The sequence below is a fragment of the Xiphias gladius genome, chromosome 13 (assembly GCF_016859285.1).
Source record: "Xiphias gladius isolate SHS-SW01 ecotype Sanya breed wild chromosome 13, ASM1685928v1, whole genome shotgun sequence".
NCBI lineage: Eukaryota > Metazoa > Chordata > Actinopteri > Istiophoriformes > Xiphiidae > Xiphias > Xiphias gladius.
Window position 1 is genome coordinate 11,582,546 of NC_053412.1, and position 19,211 is coordinate 11,601,756.

Consider the following 19,211-nt stretch of genomic DNA (forward strand, 5'->3'; position numbering starts at 1 on the left):
CTGATATTCTTTGGGTCATATCTTATCTCTCAGGCAAATTGATAACGATTTGGGTCATGTGGAAAACAACATTGTGTCTCCTTGTAGGTTTCCCTGATGTCAAGCGCAGAACAGAAGCACACGTTAAGGAGTCACTCGCTGAAATATCTGTTCGCAGCTCACGGGAACACCGGCTTGGCTCAGGGAGGAAATGCAGTGTAGTCAAGGATACAGAAGTTACTGTCTTCTCAGAGCAACAGTGAGATATAAATTAACTGGTCGCTGCAAGCTGATACAGACATCTCCTGCCGTTACAAATATTTTATGCCAAGATTTGACATGGTTTTTGTAGCTTTCTGGAGGGTTTAAAGGTTGTTTGTTCCTCTGAGAGTCAGTTATAGTAAAACTTAGCATTACAGCATCACATCCACCTTAAGTGCGCACTAGTGTATTTTTGCAATTCCTCCTTTGATTGCATTTGACTAACAGTTAAGTGAGGGCCAGTGAATTTCATATACCTGATTAGTTTCTGTGCAAAGTATGATTGTGATTTTAGAGTTGGAGCAACGTCTGCGGTTCCCCTCGTGGAGAACACAGTGTGCCAAGCTAGGATTTAACCCAGGTCTCACTATTATATTGATGACATAATCACTGTATTACACTCACATTACCTAATGCAGTTATTTATTGTTAAATATGGTTGTTGAATACATTTCTGACATGTTTGTTCAATCTTTGTTCTCAGCTATAAAATGAGCAACATCCAGAAACACCTTTTACCCATAGGTTTGGACTGAAACTACAATGACTGGATTATACCCACTGATAATTGTAAATAGTAACATATACAGGCTGCTGCAAAACAATCAAAGTCTTGCATGCAAGAGGTTACTTGTTGGGTTGATTGTGACTAAAACACCAGTGGCCTCTAGTGGCTGAGGAGAGAAACATTGCAAGCCCTGCAAGTGAAGGAGCTGGCAATCCAGATGTCTTTGCTTTGGGAAATACGTGTGGAAGCCCGACTCTGCCAAGAAAATGAGACAAAGAAGAGTTAGTCGTAGTGAAAGAGAATAATACTCATCTTAAGCTCCTTTTTTGACTCACAGAAACAAAATGATTAAAGAACAAGTCAAATATTACCTCATCGTCACTGTAATCATGACTATAGCCATGAGACGATGCTGTCGTCGGGATCGTGGCTGTAGCCATGGATGTGCTTTTTTTGTAATGAATATGGCTGTGGCACATGATTTTATAATGGCAGTGAGTTGACACGGCTGTTCTGGCTGAGCATTGTGTTGTGGCTACTGTATTTTCTGAACTCCTGTAGTGTTTTGGCAACACATCCTTGGCATATCTGACAGGGTGCATGCAAAAGTCATAGGCAGCGAATACGAAAGCTAGCTAATTCACTAAGGCAAGGCTTGAAGGCTATGCAATGTACACTTATATAGGACAATGACACAAAAATACTCTGTAAGTGGAGAGTGATTCATATGTAAATATAAAAGGGAAAAAATATGTTCATTAAGTAAAACATAGAGCATACGAGACAGTTGATAGAGTTGTTGTGATTTATGTTGTGGTAAGAAAAAAGTATATAGATAAAAATTGTCATATACTGCTGCTTAACAGAGGAGCCAGGAGGGGGACGAGGAAAGACAGGAGATAGATTCAGGACACACAGACACAGGTCCAAAGCACGTAAAGATATGGATTTTCCTTCCAAACCTTTTGGACTTCAGAAGAGGTCCTTTCAGAGGAGCTGGTACGCCACTTTTAACGGGCCAGAATATTCAGTCAGCCAAAATTCTGCCTGAGTGTGTTCAAGCTCCTTGATCCCAAGACGCTCCCACCATTGAAGGCGATCTTACAGGTGGCCCTTACCATCCCGGTCAGTAGCTGCAGCTGCGAGTGGTGGTTTAGCGCTCTTCGCCGACTACATACTTGGCTAAGGTGTACCGTGGGCCAGGAGATGCTCCGTGATCTGGCGGTGTTGTCAACTGAGAGAGAGTTGGTCGGGGGCTTCCATGATGACAAAGATTGACTCGTTCACTCGACTGAATTCAAGACGTCACACCCTCAAGCCTCCTCCCCAGATTTGGACACAGCAGTACAAAGGCCAGGAGAGGAGAGGAGATAAAGCACATTAGAAGAATAAAGATCTTGGGAATGGAAAGACATGACATGAAAGGACAAAAACCCCGACGGATACCAAAGGAGTGGGAAAATACAGAGAAGACGTTGACCAACAATTTTAATGGATACGAGAGAGAGAGAGAGAACTTCAAGGATCAACAAGAGCACAACAGAGGAAGGGATGAGGCCGTGAAGACAGATTTCATCAGATGGAGAGGAGCACAGCACAGAATCCACTTATTACACTGCAGTAAGTTATAAAAAACAATAGAAAGCTGCGTGATGTAAATCTGTTGCTGCACTGAATACTGGCCTGTAGCTGGCATCCAACAGTATAGCTGTGTTTTGTCACCGTCAGCCCACATGGAATAATGAGCACTGACGAATATTTACCCCCCGCGATGGAATAGTGCGTGAATTAATTCCATAAAGAACGTGCTAAAAACCTCATCGAGCGTATTGCTTTTGATTCTGACTGACATCTACCTCAACATGACCCGCTCTAGAGGCCGCTTCTGTCCATAATGATGAACAGCTCCCTGGGTCCTGCTGAACCTTGCTCCACCTGACACTATACCTATTAGGGTCACATTAAACTGTGGCAGCGCTAGACCCAGCTGCTCTGCTAAGTCTACAGTAAGAGCAAACCTAGTTGTCGTTCCACCCGCTCCAGTGTAGCGGTAAATGAATAAGTCACATCTTACTGGTAAAAGCGGCCATAGTCTGCAGTTAACAACTGGCTTTGATCTAGGTCTGAAGAAAGTTTATGATTTACATTTTAGTTTGGTGATTCTTTGTACTTGCTCCATTGTTTTGAATTGTATTTCCAAATCAACATGTAGAGACAGGATTGTGGGTCAAACATGGCGTCATGCGGTTTTCAGCAGCAAACTGAGAAGATTTTAAGTAAAACAAAACATAAGGCTGCAGAGACCCACAATTGTCCCAATCATGCCCCCACAAGGCCCCAGGAGTGTGAGGACTGATGAGAACATGGGACCATTCGGACCAGCGCTTCCAGTTACAAGGTGAACTTCATTAATACACCACATCTGGAGAAAAGTGCTCTGGTGCATACACACACACACACACACACACACACACACACACACACACACACACACACACACACACACACACACACACACACACACACACACACACTGTTGTGTATGATCATCTTGTTCGGTACACAGCAAGATCCTGTCAAGCGGTAGATGCAATAGAAAGAAACAGGAGTTCGACATGTTCAGATCGTGGTCATCATACGTTTTTAAAGTTATGTTTATTTCCAAATATGGCAGTCTGGATGCCCAAGACACTTAGAATATCAACTCAACCGCAACCATCTTGGGCCTTTTTGAATAATTTCTTAATCAGACACATTGTGTATGGACAGGGCTGATTTTGAATTTACCAAGAGCCTGATCTAAGCTTTCATCACTTTTGTGTGGAAAACACCTTGTCGCTCCATTTGTCTCTGTCTGACATTGTGATGGACAGACGTTTTTTTCAGTTTTAGCCAATACGTAAGCTATTGACCCAATATTCTAATACTAACTTCAAATATGTGGTCTCGTTTTATGCAATGAAAAAATACATAGTTGCTATATTTTCTGACATGAGTTTTAGAAGATGGGAGAATCTTACTTTATTAAAGGAAAAGATAGCCCTGTTTAGGTAAGAGTTGGTCCTCGGTTGACTGATTTAACTGTTGGAGGCAGCAAGAAACACTGGATTTGACTGGGCTTTGAGCCCGAATGCTCGGAAACACAGTTTTACATGATATACTGCCTCATTGAACGTTTTTATTTTGCATCCTTGTCATCTGTTAGGCCAAAACCAAAAACACTGAACTGCTGCATCAGCAGATTTGAGCCAAAACTACTTCACCTATAGCAGTCAATGTTCCTTAATCCACAGCCACCAAACCGGTAACTGCTCTGTGCTCAGCTTGTGTATGTCACAACGTGAACAGTGTGCAGAAACAATGATGAGCTATTTGCCACCATCTAATGGTTGATGAGATTTACTGCAAACTAACCCACTGCTTTACCTTCAACTTTGCAAAGCTTCTAGAGAAACTACAGATGGGTGAGAAATTGAAGGAAAAACCTGAATAAATGAGTGCAAATCCTAACAAATGCAGATGCCTCCATAGCAATGAAGCAATGAAGCTGCTTTGGAGGCTCAAGGTGGAACAACATCTAACTAAGACGCTTCATGTTGGGTTTTCCATTCATTCGTCCTCCATCCGTACTTTGAATACTGTTCTAATTCTCACAGTAAATGATGGCAAAGAGATGTCACAACCATGTGTCAGTTTTAATTTTAGCTAAATTTATTTCCAGTCCAAATGTAGTTTCAGTTTCAGTTGTGTGGGTAATTTAGATTTTTATCTGCATGTTTTTGTAATGTGGGAGTAAAACTTTGAACCCGGAGTAAACCCACGTCAACACGGGGAGAACATGCAAACTCTTCACAGAAAGGGCCGAGTAAACCAAACCCTCAGCCGTCTTCCTGTGAGGCAACAAAGAGCCACCGTGCTGCCCTCACTCTTAAAAGAGATGTGTTCTTTTCATTTGTCGTTAGAAAAGCTCTTTTTAGCACAAATCAGACTTGTTTGACAAAGTAGAGAAGAAGCTAAGCTCTACTTTGTCAAACTAATCTTTCTGGTACTTTATCAAACACATTCTTTCTAAGAGTGTGTATTAATCTTGAAAAATGATCCGATGATTTTTTAATTTGGTTTTTCATTTTCAAGATTGATCTGAAACAATCATGACTGGGGTAAAGACTGGACACGGGATATTTTGCGTGTACTAGTCATCCAGTGATCCACCGCTGGTGCAGGAGGTGAAGGGCTTCCTCAGAGTCCTGGCCACGAAGAGAACATCCTGATGATGGCGGGCGCTCTGCTTCCTGAAGGGTGGTCCGTCGAAAGGGCTTTTGGACTTCTTCAGCTGCGCTTTTAAAATTTTGGCAACAGCTTTCTCAAAAGCCCGTCCCTGGACACCATGGCAGCCCGCAGCCGCTTTGGAGATCCAAACTTCCGACAAAGCTTCTTGTAGACGGAAGTGGATCTTTTCCAACAGTCTGCGGAGAGTTGAACTTATTTCTCTCCGCAATCCTCTCTCTCAGACGTGTCAACATTCCGTCAAAGTCCACGTCACATATGGATGTCCCTGTGGGCGTCGGCGATGTGCTCCACCAGCTCCTGAGAAACACAGTGAGAAAGGTCGTCTCTCGCTGTGGCAACTGCTCTACAGGGCTGGCAGAGCGCTCTGAATTCTGCCTCGCTGTTATAAAGCTGACAGATTCAGCAAGAGGATCCTCCTCACTCATGTCCTCGTCTGGACAGCAACCCTTTGGGGTGTCCAGACGGGCTGAGAGGTCTAAACTCTGCCTCGCTGTTATAAAGCTGACAGATTCAGCAAAAGGATCCTCCTCACTCATGTCCTCGTCTGGACAGCAACCCTTTGGGGTGTCCAGACGGGCTGAGAGGTCTAGACTCTGCCTCGCTGTTATAAAGCTGACAGATTCAGCAAAAGGATCCTCCTCACTCATGTCCTCGTCTGGACAGCAACCCTTTGGGGTGTCCAGACGGGCTGAGAGGTCTAGACTCTGCCTCGCTGTTATAAAGCTGACAGATTCAGCAATGGATCCTCCTCACTCATGTCCTCGTCTGGACAGCAACCCTTTGGGGTGTCCAGATGGGCTGAGAGGTCTAGACTCTGCCTCGCTGTTATAAAGCTGACAGATTCAGCAAAAGGATCCTCCTCACTCATGTCCTCGTCTGGACAGCAACCCTTTGGGGTGTCCAGACGGGCTGAGAGGTCTAAACTCTGCCTCGCTATTATAAAGCTGACAGATTCTTCAATGTAATCCTCCTCAGCGTATTCCTGGATGTCCATCTCCTTGTCTGAACAGCAACCTTCTTGCCAATCACTTTCCAGACATCCTTGGCTGTCAAGTGACTCAAGCGGGGCTGGTATCAACAGGGGAACGTCCAGGTTGCCGCACCTCAATTTTCCCAGTTCATCTGATGGAATCTAGAAAGAAGAACAATCAGATTTTAGCAACCAGGCATCTTTTATACACCACTGTGACGGGACCGTAAAAAAATCTACATGACCACACAGTTTATTAACACTCATGGTACGTGGTGCTGTGCGCAAACCACAAACCATCTCTTCATTCATTCTGCAGCCTGTCTGCGTTCAGACAGGCCAGACAGAAATCTGTGACTAGATGCATTTTAAAAGCTCATGGTCCAAATGAAAGTGTTTATGTCAAATGTTGCCTTTGAACAATTAACTGTCAGATATTACAGTGCAGATAATATTTGACCCAACAGAACTCTTCACATTGAATAATTCACTTTCTCTTCATTTTAAATAACGTTACAGCTGAAAGACATAGAAATCTCTGATAAGAGTTTTTCATCAAAAGGTAAACTGATGGTAAACTTTCTCCCAGAGCCGCTGAAGTTGAGCTCAACTTGTGAATGTATTTATTTTTGTGTGTATGTTTGTGTGTTTGTGTGTGTGTGTGTGTGTGTGTGTGTGTGTGTGTGTGTGTGTGTGTGTGTCTATGTATGTATGTTTGTGTGTGTGTGTGTGTGCCGGGGGGGCAGAAACTTTTGAATGGGGGGCGGCAGACTGGAACACAGTTTTAAGAAGGGGGCACATTTGTAAAATTAGTTCAATTGTATTGGACTCAAATTTGAAGCCCTCTGCAATAATCAACTGTGCATTATTAATAGTTATTTATTCAGTTTAATCAGCCAAATAGAAAACTTTACATTTTGGAATATTTAACAATAATAATAATAATAATAATAATAATAATAAATAACAGCTATTTGTAAATCCACATAGCCTAGAGATTATAAAATAACTGGCCCCTGAGCACAGACATATAAAAGGCCTCTCCACCGCCAGACATAGAAGCAAGGCCCTCAGATTTAAAGAGACACAAAACGACGACAAACAACCTTTTAAGTTGTTTTGTGCGTCTTCCTAGTCAGTTTGTCTCTGTTATTAGTCCTTGTGTGTATCTTTGTGTTTGTTTTGCGTCACTTTATGGTTGTTGGTCGCTTTGGCGTCTCTTTGTAGTCATTGTTGTCGTGGGTCTCTTTTCAGTTGTTGTGCTTCTCTTTTTTAATCATTGTACGTCTCCTTGTGGTTGTTTTTGCATTCGTTTGTGGTCATTGTGCGTCTCTCTGGGCTTTTTTTGCGTCATTTAATGGCTCTTGGTCGTTTTGCATGTCTTTGTATTTGTTTTGTGTTTCTTTGTAGACGTTTTCTGAGTCTTTGTAGTCACTGTGGTTGTTGTGGGTCTCTTACGTCTTGTGTCTCTTTTAAACCCTTATCTGTCTCCTTGTGGTTGAGCGTCTTTTTTGTGGTGTTGGGTCATTTTCTAGTTGTTTCGTGTCTCTTTTTAGTACTTGGGCGTCTCTTTTTGATCCTTCTATTGAATATCCAACAAGAAATGCGAATAGTTACTTCATACAGACAGTGTTGCGTTTCAGATGTAACAACATAGAAAAGTGCTTTATTCGGTTATGTCGCAGCTTGTGAATGGGTCAAATTCCAAATATATTTCACCTTTCAGTAGAGGGGCATGGAGGAGTCTTGAGAACCGCGGACAAGGACGGACACGAATCGGATGTTTCAACACTTCCGTTTTCCCTGTCTGTATCAAGTCAGACAGCGATACGCAGGCTGTTTATTTCAGAATGAAATGCACGCTAAAGAGTTAAAATGGCAAGTGTGGGTGAAAATTAGATATACGCTTTAAAAATAATAACCTACAGATGGCGCTTAGAAAGCTTTAAGCACCCTCAGTCGTGCAATTTTTTCTGTTAAAGTCGGACGCTACATTTATGCTTCAACTTCCGATTTCGTTGCGGCGACGGTAACGATGGCTGACTTGATGCAGCTCAGACAGGCGACGTAGGAAACAGCAGTCACTTATCTGCTGATGGCACATATAGGTTAGCCCTCCGGTTACACAGACGGGAACATGTTGTCCACTGCGGTGCTCTTTTTTTTAACAGTGGGATCTGTCTGTGAACAAGCCGCACCAGAAAAAAAACTAGTTTATGTGACTGTGGTGAGTATTATCCATATCTGGTGTAACGCTGCGGAAGCTGCGTTAAACTCGGCAGCGACTTGCCTGGCTGCTCTTTGGGATGAACAGACGCTTACGGAACTACATTCCAAATTCAGGAGGTTTTGTGGTTTCTATGCTTATCTGTAAACCTGTTTAGTTCCCTGAACACGAATAAAGTCAGGCAGAAATCGTTGGGGTCTTCTAGTAAATTCGGCGTATCAAAAATACACCTAGCAACACTTATATGAAGACGCACATTTTTGTGTTTGGTTCACACCGCTCGTTAGCAATGCACTGCGTTAGAAGAACAACGGGCTAACCTGTTGTAGAAGTGGACGTTTTATTGAAAAAAAAAGAAGAAAAGAATAGAATTCACTTTTCAATGAATGAATCGGGAAATGTTTAAAAGGCAAGACCTGTTTTGCACGCACACATTTAAGACACCACCAAACGACCAAAGACAGTCTTTCCAGAAGAACATTGAGAGGAACTCAGCAAGTGTTCGGCTGAACTCCCATGTTAACGTTATTCCTGGAAAACATGAAGACAACCCTACATTACAAGCCTTACCTGTCTGACCTGTCAGCTAAATGATAGAAGTGTGTACGTTATAAAAAGGAGGCCAGCTATTTCAAAGTGTTGTTTGATGTCTGTATTGATAAAACGACCGACTGGTCACCTGACAGTATGGGTGTATAACTATTTAAAAAATGGCAATGACCGTTGCTGTAACTCATTCCAAAGTAAATGCTGATATTCTTTAGGTCATATCTTATCTCTCAGGCAAATTGATAACAATTTGGGTCATGTGGAAAACAACATTGTGTCTCCTTGTAGGTTTCCCTGATGTCAAGCGCAGAACAGAAGCACACGTTAAGGAGTCACTCGCTGAAATATCTGTTCGCAGCTCACCGGGAACACCGGCTTGGCTCAGGGAGGAAATGCAGTGTAGTCAAGGATACAGAAGTTACTGTCTTCTCAGAGCAACAGTGAGATATAAATTAACTGGTCGCTGCAAGCTGATACAGACATCTCCTGCCGTTACAAATATTTTATGCCAAGATTTGACATGGTTTTTGTAGCTTTCTGGAGGGTTTAAAGGTTGTTTGTTCCTCTGAGAGTCAGTTATAGTAAAACTTAGCATTACAGCATCACATCCACCTTAAGTGCGCACTAGTGTATTTTTGCAATTCCTCCTTTGATTGCATTTGACTAACAGTTAAGTGAGGGCCAGTGAATTTCATATACCTGATTAGTTTCTGTGCAAAGTATGATGGTGATTTTAGAGTTGGAGCAACGTCTGCGGTTCCCCTCGTGGAGAACACAGTGCGCCAAGCTAGTAACATAAACCTTGTGACTAAATCAGGGCCAAACTTTCGTAACGACAAAGCTGAAGACCTAGTACAGGAACAGTAACACCGAATGTTTGTTTCATTTTAATTCGTCTTTAAAAAAAAAAAAAAAATTAGAAATCATAATCTCTTATTTAACCTAATTCACTCTGGCTTGAGGGTTAGCAGGCTCTGTTTCCTGCCCTCTCCGCCCCTTTTTTTTTTTTTTTTTTTTTTTAACATTATAGATTTGGAATTTGTCACTGATGTGAGAATTGAAATCGCATCATACACATTAATGTTTTCCTGTGTTAAAGCCATGATTTCAACAACCTTGCATCTCACAGTTTTAAAATATGCTGGTGTGGGGAAGGTCTGTTCGGCAGGCCAATATAGATTTTCTCATAGGTGACTGTCGCAGCTTCCAAGGTAGCTAAGCTGCTGATGTTATTCTTTATTATAGCAGTCATTTTTGGAAACTGTTACATAGTTTCCTGCAAGACAGCTATTAATGGATTGTGGAGCAGATAAGATTAGGAGTTCTACAGGGGTAATCCAGACTTTAAATAGAGTTCACGCACTTTTTCAGCCATTTTTAGACAGATCAGTCATGCATGCTCTTCACGCCTCAACACCAGAAACCCACACTTCTCATAAGTAGCTTGAAGACTTGAAACTTGAAACTGTTCTGACTGAATAGACAACTGATGTTGTGGCCTCTAGTAACAAGACCAAATTGGCTTGGTACGGATACTAGTTTCAAGCTACACCAACAATAGGCGTCACAACATTAGAAATTTTTTTATTACCAAAGAAGCAGTTTCAGGTTTGGTGCCCAGTTCATAAATGTAGTTCCTGAAAAAGGCCCTGTAAAGTTTATTGAGGTCTCTTTTTTTTTTTTTTTTTGAGGTATATATCCTACACAATGTGATTTTTCTGTGTTTCTTGAGTATCTTACTTCTTTTTTAAATCATGTCACATCTTTTGAACGACTTGAAAATCCCTTTATTATAAGTTTTGACTTTGTTTGTTTGTTTGTTTTTTAGATCCTTGACTTACTTATACTGCAGTTTTTAATCATTCTAAGCCTTTTGTGTCAATGAGCTCTCAGTTGACATGCTTTGACTTTTTGGCTAGGTGGCTTAAAAATGACATTATAGCATGACAGACACTTGGCAGGATCTTCAGTACCAGCTGACTGGATTTTATAACCACCAGTAACACGGATAAAACTAGGACGGTTTTGGCTTCATTCTGTTTTAGAGGAACTGCATGTTGTTTCCAAATGTTGTGTGTAATAGAGGCAGAATAATAAACATTGTCACTTCAGTTATAGCAATACAGATACATACTCTCAAGCAGTGGGGAATTGGGCTTTTAAGTGTGCTTCTAAAGTCAAACAAAAGTCACATAATGAAATAACGAAAGTTTTATTTGCCGACACTCAATAAATCAGCTTGATCGAGACAGTATCAGATTGTGCAATATTCTGCTAATATCCAACCCTGCTAGTCTCAGTATCAAAAATATTTTCCTTCTGTTGTCTCGGTGTAGCAACGCTTTTGTTTTAAACAGGTTTGGTTCATAGGACGATGAAGAGTACTGAAAGATATTTTATGCCACATTTTCTCATGCCATGGTGGAAATGTTCTTGGTGTACTTGTACAGTGTGTGTCATTAGCTCGATGTCACCTGACATGGCTTCTCTCTCTCTCTCCCCCCTCCAGTTGTTTCGGCATGGTGACCGGTCACCAGTCAAAGCCTATCCTACCGACCCACACCAAGAGAGTGCCTGGCCACAAGGCTTTGGACAGTTATCACAGGTATAACCTTGCTGACCCTGACCTGTGGCTTGAAATCCATACACTGCATATACCACTCATGTCGATGCATGATTTAATGAAGTATCCTGTGTTTTCATAAAATTAGAAAACATTTGCATAGTTGAAGAGTTTCTTCCTAGATAGGAGCCATGAATTTTGATTATGAGTATTTATTTGTTATACACTTCATTAGTGTTTATGGAGGCCCATTCAGTCCCATTGTATTTAGAGTTTGAACTGTACACTTGTGCTGTGTGCACATGTACACAGTTCAAACTCAGATGTCAAAAATGTTCAGTATTACACACTGATCAACTGTAAATTAGGTTATGATGATGTGTACAGTTCATGATTCACTATGATTTCCATAATACATACAAAGTCTATGGAGGCCTGTTCAGTCCCATTGTATTTATTACTCTGTGTCTGTAGACACTTGAAATGCCATTCAGCTCTCAAAATGCTCAGGGGGCTTGTTATGATGACCTGCTCAGTTTCCGTATGATTATCAAGTCAATCATGTGTGCGAGTACCAAAGGAATTGCTCAGTAGCATAACGTCAGTCGGACTTTCTTCTCCATCTCTGTGTGTGTCTTTAGGAGGGGATGAGGCAGCACTTTGAGCTGGGCCAGTTCCTGAGGAATCGATACAAAGGATTCCTCAACGAATCCTATGACAGACATGAGGTGGGAGATGGACTCGCCTCTTTAGTCTCAGATCACATGAGCCCTCACCAGAACCTTTACACACAGATGGTTATTCATTAATCTCTCAGAGAAGGGGCCTGTTGCCATGTCGGTGTTATACAGGGTCCCCACTGGTGCTGGTCTAGTAGGAGGGGCCTCAGCAGGGGCCCTGTGTATTTCTGCAGTTAATTATCCAGTGCTTGCACTTGTATATCAACAGATTGACCTGACCAAAGTCTTTTATTAGCGCCTCTCCTCAAACTCTCCAGTATATTTGGACTAAAGATATTTAACACTGTCTGTTTCAAGGCTTTGATGGCCGTGCTACGCTTCTTAAATAAAGTTGACTGCACGCTTGCAACTCCTTTGTCCTCAGATCTCCGTTCGCAGCACAGACTACGATCGCACCCTGATGAGCGCTGAGGCCAACCTGGCAGGTCTGAACTTCAGTTAACTTCTGTCTGCCGGTACTACTTCACTTTGTAGGGCTCTCCTTCCTCACCTTAACAGTCTGTGTAATTCTGACTCCTGTCGCCATCCAGGTCTCTACCCTCCCACTGGTCAGCAGGTCTTCAAACCCAACCTGAGGTGGCAGCCAATACCTGTACACACGGTGCCGCAAAGTGAAGAGAGGGTATGTATATAAGTGTGTTTTTTTTAAATCAGTGTACCAAGCCGAAAGTGGTTCAAAGCCCTTTGTTTGAACTTTGCCTTTATCTCTTCTTCTTTCTTTTTTTTTTTTTTTTTTTTAGCTTCTCTCATTTCCTCTGGGAGACTGTCCTCGCTACAAACAGCTGATGAATGACACTGAACACACAGAAGAATTTATTAATGTCACCACTACATACCAGGTACAGTTTCTTTCCTTTCCTTTCTTTTCTTTTCTTTTCTTTTCTTTATTAACTTATAAAAAGTGGCTGTAGCTACCACTGAGGACACTGAGGTCATATCCTCAGTATATAATATTTCTGCGGGGGTTACATGACATAAAAAGGAGTATAAATTTGACAGATACACACATATTACAAGTGTTGGTTTTTTTGAAGCCTGATTGTGATATTTTCTGGTATAAATATCTTAAAATTCGACTGTTTTTAAGCGAATTTACGTCCCCTAGCGGAGTAGGGAATCAACATTTACAACATAATGTCGGAAGATGAAATTAGAGAAAGTAAAATTGAAAAGTGAAAGGAATAAATAAAATGTGGAATTGGGCTTTTTTCTTCATCTTTTTTTTTTTTATAAATAATGTGAAATTTTTTTAATTTTAAATTTTCTTTTAATTTACTTTTTGTTTTTATTTCATTACCTTTATTCTCATATACTTTATTCATATATACCTAAACTCATGAACATCGTATTTCTAAAATCCTAGCTGTTGGCCATGCTTTTAAGTTCACAATAAACAAACAGACAAAATGAATAAGTAGCACACACAATAAAGAAAATGAGTGAATAGCTTTATCAATAAAAACTGACAGTGAATTTTAAAAGTGATACACATTTAGGTATGTGGTTCCTGAGCTTATTGTCTTCCTCTCTCAGGACATCATTGAACTGGTGAGGAATAAAACAGGACTGAATAAGACCAACGTGGAATCAGTCTGGAGTGTGTACGACACACTCTACTGTGAGGTGAGAACACACACACAAAGACACCAGTGAGAACCAAGTTTTGTATTGATTTGTCTGTTGACTTGTTGTATTGACAGTAACAACATGTTTGTATTTCTTGAAGAATCTTCTGATGTGGCTCCTTCTTTCTCAGCAGTAGAATGAAAAAAGTTCAATGGATCCAGAAACATGGCATTTGACTGTGTTATTATGGGAAGTTTTTATTTGAACATTGAACATTATGAAATGTACTTGCATCAGACAGAACAGCACAAACTGTTTATGCTTGAATTGTAACAATCAAGTACTTTTAAATTGGGAGAGGTTTGTAAAGTTAAAAAAAGGGAATTATTTAAATCACTTTGCTTTATTCCGTCCGTAAAGTTCTGTCTTTTTATGGGGGATTTTGGCAGGGCTTCATGTCATAGTCTGAATATGTTTCAAGTAAGATATTGTGGCAGGCCTGTGTTTGCAGGTTTGAGGAAGTCAGGCTTCATAGCTTTCTGGTTTACTACTCATTTTGCCTTCATTTCAAAAGAAGAGCGCCCTGCTGTTGTTGTTTGAATTTCAACAGAGAAGTTAATTACTTCTGTATGTACGAACAGTAACTGTATGTATAAACTTTCGGTTGGCTAATCTCCAACTGACCAAATCTCACGAGTCTTGGTTTTGGTCTCGTGACTCCACCGGCCTGAGAGGTTTTGAGGAACACATGGACATTTTGGCAAACACACTGTTTGAGGAACAGGACTGTGCAACCAGCAGCAGATTAACATCTGTTTTTTTTGTTGTTTTTTTTTGTCTCTTGTAGTTCTCAAAGGTCACCGCTTGCCATTTCAGCATGACTCTTAGTGGACAGCATGAGCCACACATGCCAAACCTATCAATACAATCTATTACTGTCAATAAATAAAAATACTGACGTCAAGATCGAGAATTTAGACATTTTCGATGTTGCAGGGATTATCGTCCACATGATTAAGAGTCAAATACATGCAGAGTAGGGTGAGGTTTCAAGTATGAGCCCATAGGAAATCGGGGACAGCTGGGTCACAGAGTACAACCACAGAATAATTAAGCAACAGTGTGAGAAATGGTTTCACAGAGAAAGAGGTGGAGGTTGACTGCCGAGAAAGCGCTAACAAGAACAAGAGGACAGTTTGTCAACTGGATTCCTACCTAATTAAAGCTTTTAGGCCTAGAAATTCTTCTTTTAGTCTTCTTGATTTTTCATATGTGTGTGCGCGCGTGTGTGTGTGTGTGTTTTTTCAGTCCCTTCACAACATGTCAGCTCCTGACTGGGTGACTCCTGATGTGATGGAAAAGCTCAAAGTGCTAAAAGACTTTGGATTTAAGGTAAAAGCATGAAATAGTATCTTGGCTTTTAGTTCTTTGTTTTTTTTTTTTTTTGGGGTGTCTCATGATGGTCTAAATGCTATTTTGGAGTTAAAAGTATTATAATATAATTGTAACTTGATGTCCAATTTTCACAGGTCATGTTTGGGGTCTACAAACAACAAGAAAAGAGCCGGCTGCAGGGAGGTATGTGTGTTTAGCTCAGAGAATTTCAAAGGGTTACCGCAGGGACTTGCCATCCACGATCAGGATTGAATGAAATTTCTTAAAACAGACAAAATATTTCATGTTCTCATTTTATTACCTTTCATTTGATTAATGTTAATGGGTCACGAAATATATAGTTTAATTTTTTAAATAGGCTCCGTGATCTGCTAAAACATCACGGCAGTCCATTTCACACAAACATCACTCAAACAGGAGGAAACGGTGCATTTGTTGGGGACTGTTTTTCAGCAGCAGATTCATCCACATTTGGACAACGGTGGAGCTCCGAGGCACGGAGGACTAGATATACTGTATCAGGCTTTGATACAGACACAATACTTGTCAGTAGCCTCAGTTCATTGTTGGTTTGGGTCTTTTCATGGGATTTATTGAAAATAAGTCAACTATATTAATATCACTGGACTTATCCTTTAAATACAGGATTAAATGGGGTAATCAGAACTGCTCTCTTTATTTAAGGTATCCTCTTGGATGCAATAGTGAAGAACCTTTCCAAGATGGCTGTCCCAGACCCGAAACAGCAACTCAAAATGATGATGCTGTCAGCGGTGAGCTAGTTAAAATACTCATATTATCAGAATTACTTTCTGAATTACTGGAGGGTGGATTTTGTTACCCCTGTTTCCAGTGTTTGTGCTAAGCTAAGCTTAACCAGCTGGCTTTAGCTTCACTTTTAGTGTACAAGCACGAGAGTGGTATTGATTGTTTCATCTAAGGTGTGTGTGTGTGTGTGTGTGTGTGTGTGTGTGTGTGTGTGTGTGTTTGTTTGTTTGTTTGTTTGTTTGTTTGTTTGTTTGTTCCACAGCATGACACCACTGTAGCTGCTCTACAGGCCAGCTTGAATGTGTTCAATGGAAGACAGCCGCCATATGCCTCCTGTCAAATATTTGAGCTGTACAGAGATGACAACAGGTAAAACACACACACAGACACACACACATAGTATACTGTAGACACTTGCTCAAGCGTAATACTGACTTGCACAGACTCAATGCAATATTGAGGAGCTAATACCAGGAAGAAAGGAAAAAATAGAGACTTTTACATTGAAATTTAACACAACCAGATTCAACTGTGTGTAAAATACGAGCATTTATGAACCAACTGATTTAAAAATGCTTTTAAAATATTGAAGGCTCCAAATAATCCAGCACAATGATGAGTCCGTTTATCTTCCTCTGCTTCGAGTCCACTGGTACTGATTGTGTAGGTCTAATACTACTATTTGTGGGTGAAAAGTGCCGATAGTGGACATTATTAAATGTAACATTTTGACAACTCTGGATTACGAAGCCGACATCTTGTTCCTCTCTCTGCCTCCAGCTCTGTTTCGGTGTCGATGTTTTACCGGAATGACAGCTCAGTGGATTTGTACCGGCTGCAGTTACCAGGCTGCTCCCTTGACTGCCCCCTGGAGGACTTTGTGAGACTTACAATGCCCTCAATTTCACAAGACAGGGACAAGGAGTGTCAGGTGCCTTCTGAGGGGAGAAATAAAGGTGAGCTTTTCACACATGCTCTCAATTTAAAAACTCAAGACTGCCAGAATAAAAAAAAAAGATTCTTCCTTCCTCTTCTCTTGTTCTTTCCCTATCTATCCTTTGCTTTCTTTTCTTTCTCTCTCTCTGTCTTCAGAGGTGATCATCAGTCTGGTGGTGTCCGGCTGTCTCCTCTTCTTTCTCATCGTCCTCCTCCTCGGGGTGATTTGTTGGCAAAAAGATCCAATCAGCAACCAGGGATACCACCATGTGATCAACCAAGAGGTCGGCGAGGAATCCTGACAGAAGCACAAGCTCCTCCCTCGGAGGTCTACAAGCCTCGCATCCTGGGACAGCAGTGATGACGACGAACTCTAAAAACTCCTGTCTGACCTTTCTGACGGCGTCATCAAGTCCGGTTCAGGACCCACGTGATATACATATATATATATTTTTTTTTATAAACAGGGAGTTTTCTGTCCAAAATGGGAAGAATTTAATAAACATTTTTTAAAAATTAAGATATAGAGCGGAACAGATTTTTAAATAATCTCGTATCATCACTCTAAAGTAACACGATTAGTGACGAGTGAGAACAGGCTGAAGGGACCAAGACAACACAGCAGGGAAAACTGTCTTTTTTTTTTTTTTAACAGTTTGTCATGTAAAGTAACTGCTGTGTTCTCCAGTCGGCCATGTAAATTCAAGATTTCAACAAATAGGACCCAGGTCTCTGCTTGGAAAGACATTGTGTCCATCGTTCACTCTGGGCTTTTTAAACTGTGTGTTGTGGGATGTGAACGGCTGCGGAAAGGTTTAGAAGGTCGATGCAGAAAATTGTGATAAAGATGTGATTTTAAATAATGCGATAATGGTCTAGGAACGTGATGGAAAACGGTGAGTTCTTGGAAAAACAAGTTCTTATTTTTTCTGTGGTTAGTGTTTTACATCACCTTCTCCCAGCAGGTCTGATTTACCTTAAAAATGTATCTCAAGTAATCCTTTACCTGAGTACAGAAAATGTAGGTGGTTGACTTAACTAAAACTTAATTAGTTAAAGACATTCAACCCTCTTTCTAAGTCAAGGATGTGTCCAGAACTGGTCTGTTTCTACTGGTTTTAAATGGGCTAGATTATGTTTCGTATGTGTGTGTAACTAATGCCTACTTATTAATTCGTGCGTGCGTGCGCTGATTCATTTTTTTCTTGTGCATGTGTGTGTTAACTTTGAGGCCTAACAATAGAGATGCCTTAAATATTTTTAATAACTGTTTGGGTTTTTTTTTTTTTTTTTTTTTCCCCTGACGTAACACACTTTTTGTAGGATTTTAGGGGTTTTAATTGGAACTTGTTAAGGTGTGTTTGATTTATCAGAGGAGCAGGCGGGTGGGGCTGATCATTAAGAGACTGTCGTTCAACCAGCGAGCCTTGGCTCAAGCCTTGTGACAGAAAGCATCCACTCCCAAGTGCCCTTTAGCAAGACACTAAACCACCAGCTCAGCGGGTGCTTAGCTGAGCCTGACCTTTGACCTCCTGGTAGAGGGAAACCAGGCAAAATAGGTGACTTTTGGGTTTCGAAAAGAGTCAAATCAGTTTAGTGATCATATAAATCGACTTATTACGGATGATTTCAGTTTAATTCAGAATTAATTTCAAACAGATACCATTCTAATTTTTTAAAATGTGAAAATGTGGGAACTTTGTAAACTCTTACATGTGTTGTATTTTTTTTGAACCCCTGCCTTTTTAGCTATGAATTACTTGACAAGTAAAAACCTGTTGTTATGTCTTTTGAAGAAGGCATCTTTATAAAAGCAGAACAGATTGATTGCTTTTCTTTAACGCGCTTTCTTTCTACAACGGTCAGCTCTCGTAGCTGTTTTAGGTTTATACAACAGGAGATGGAGGTTTCTTTGGTTACAAAACAGCAAAATGTATAGCGAACATGTTATTTGGGAAAAAAATAAAAAAAAATCACAGCACTCGTCTCATTTGCAATCTTCAACAAAATTGAGGGTATTTGTCAATATTGTGTGGCCCCACTCTAAATTGCCATTTCTTTCATGCTGCTTGAAATGTTCGATCAGACTTTCCGAATGTGTTGCTTGTAAATGTTGTCTTGGAAAAATAAATGACGGCAAAATGTTTTCTGTGTTGAGAGAGAGAGAAGATCCGGGCCCCCACAGAGAAATGTAGAGCTGTTGTTGGGGCTGCATCAATCGAATCAGACCAATCAGTACTACAGCCAACAAGGCTGGATTACCACCTGGGCAAACTGGCATCTGCCCAGGGGCCCCATCATTTGGGTCACCATAATTTGATTGGTTGCAATTTGTTATATTGAGCTCATGTGTTGTAACACTGTGTTTCATCAAATTGCTTCATTTTTTTGTCTGTGTCAAGTAATTAACACCTGGGGATAGGTAGTATTATTCCGTATTATTCGGGACTACTGTGGCT

General features: G+C 40.8%; 1 protein-coding gene across 1 annotated transcript; it reads left to right on the forward strand.

Moving 5' to 3' along the window:
* The first annotated feature begins 7,935 nt into the window (after window positions 1-7,935).
* Window positions 7,936-17,272, forward strand: acp2 (acid phosphatase 2, lysosomal). Its single transcript, XM_040142410.1, has 13 exons — window positions 7,936-8,235; window positions 11,294-11,389; window positions 11,989-12,075; window positions 12,452-12,512; window positions 12,618-12,709; window positions 12,828-12,926; window positions 13,621-13,710; window positions 14,962-15,045; window positions 15,183-15,231; window positions 15,733-15,821; window positions 16,079-16,185; window positions 16,597-16,772; window positions 16,909-17,272. Exons 1-13 carry the CDS (start codon window positions 8,146-8,148, stop codon window positions 17,052-17,054), a joined length of 1,266 nt encoding a protein of 421 aa, XP_039998344.1. The 5' UTR covers window positions 7,936-8,145; the 3' UTR covers window positions 17,055-17,272.
* The last annotated feature ends 1,939 nt before the right edge of the window (window positions 17,273-19,211 follow it).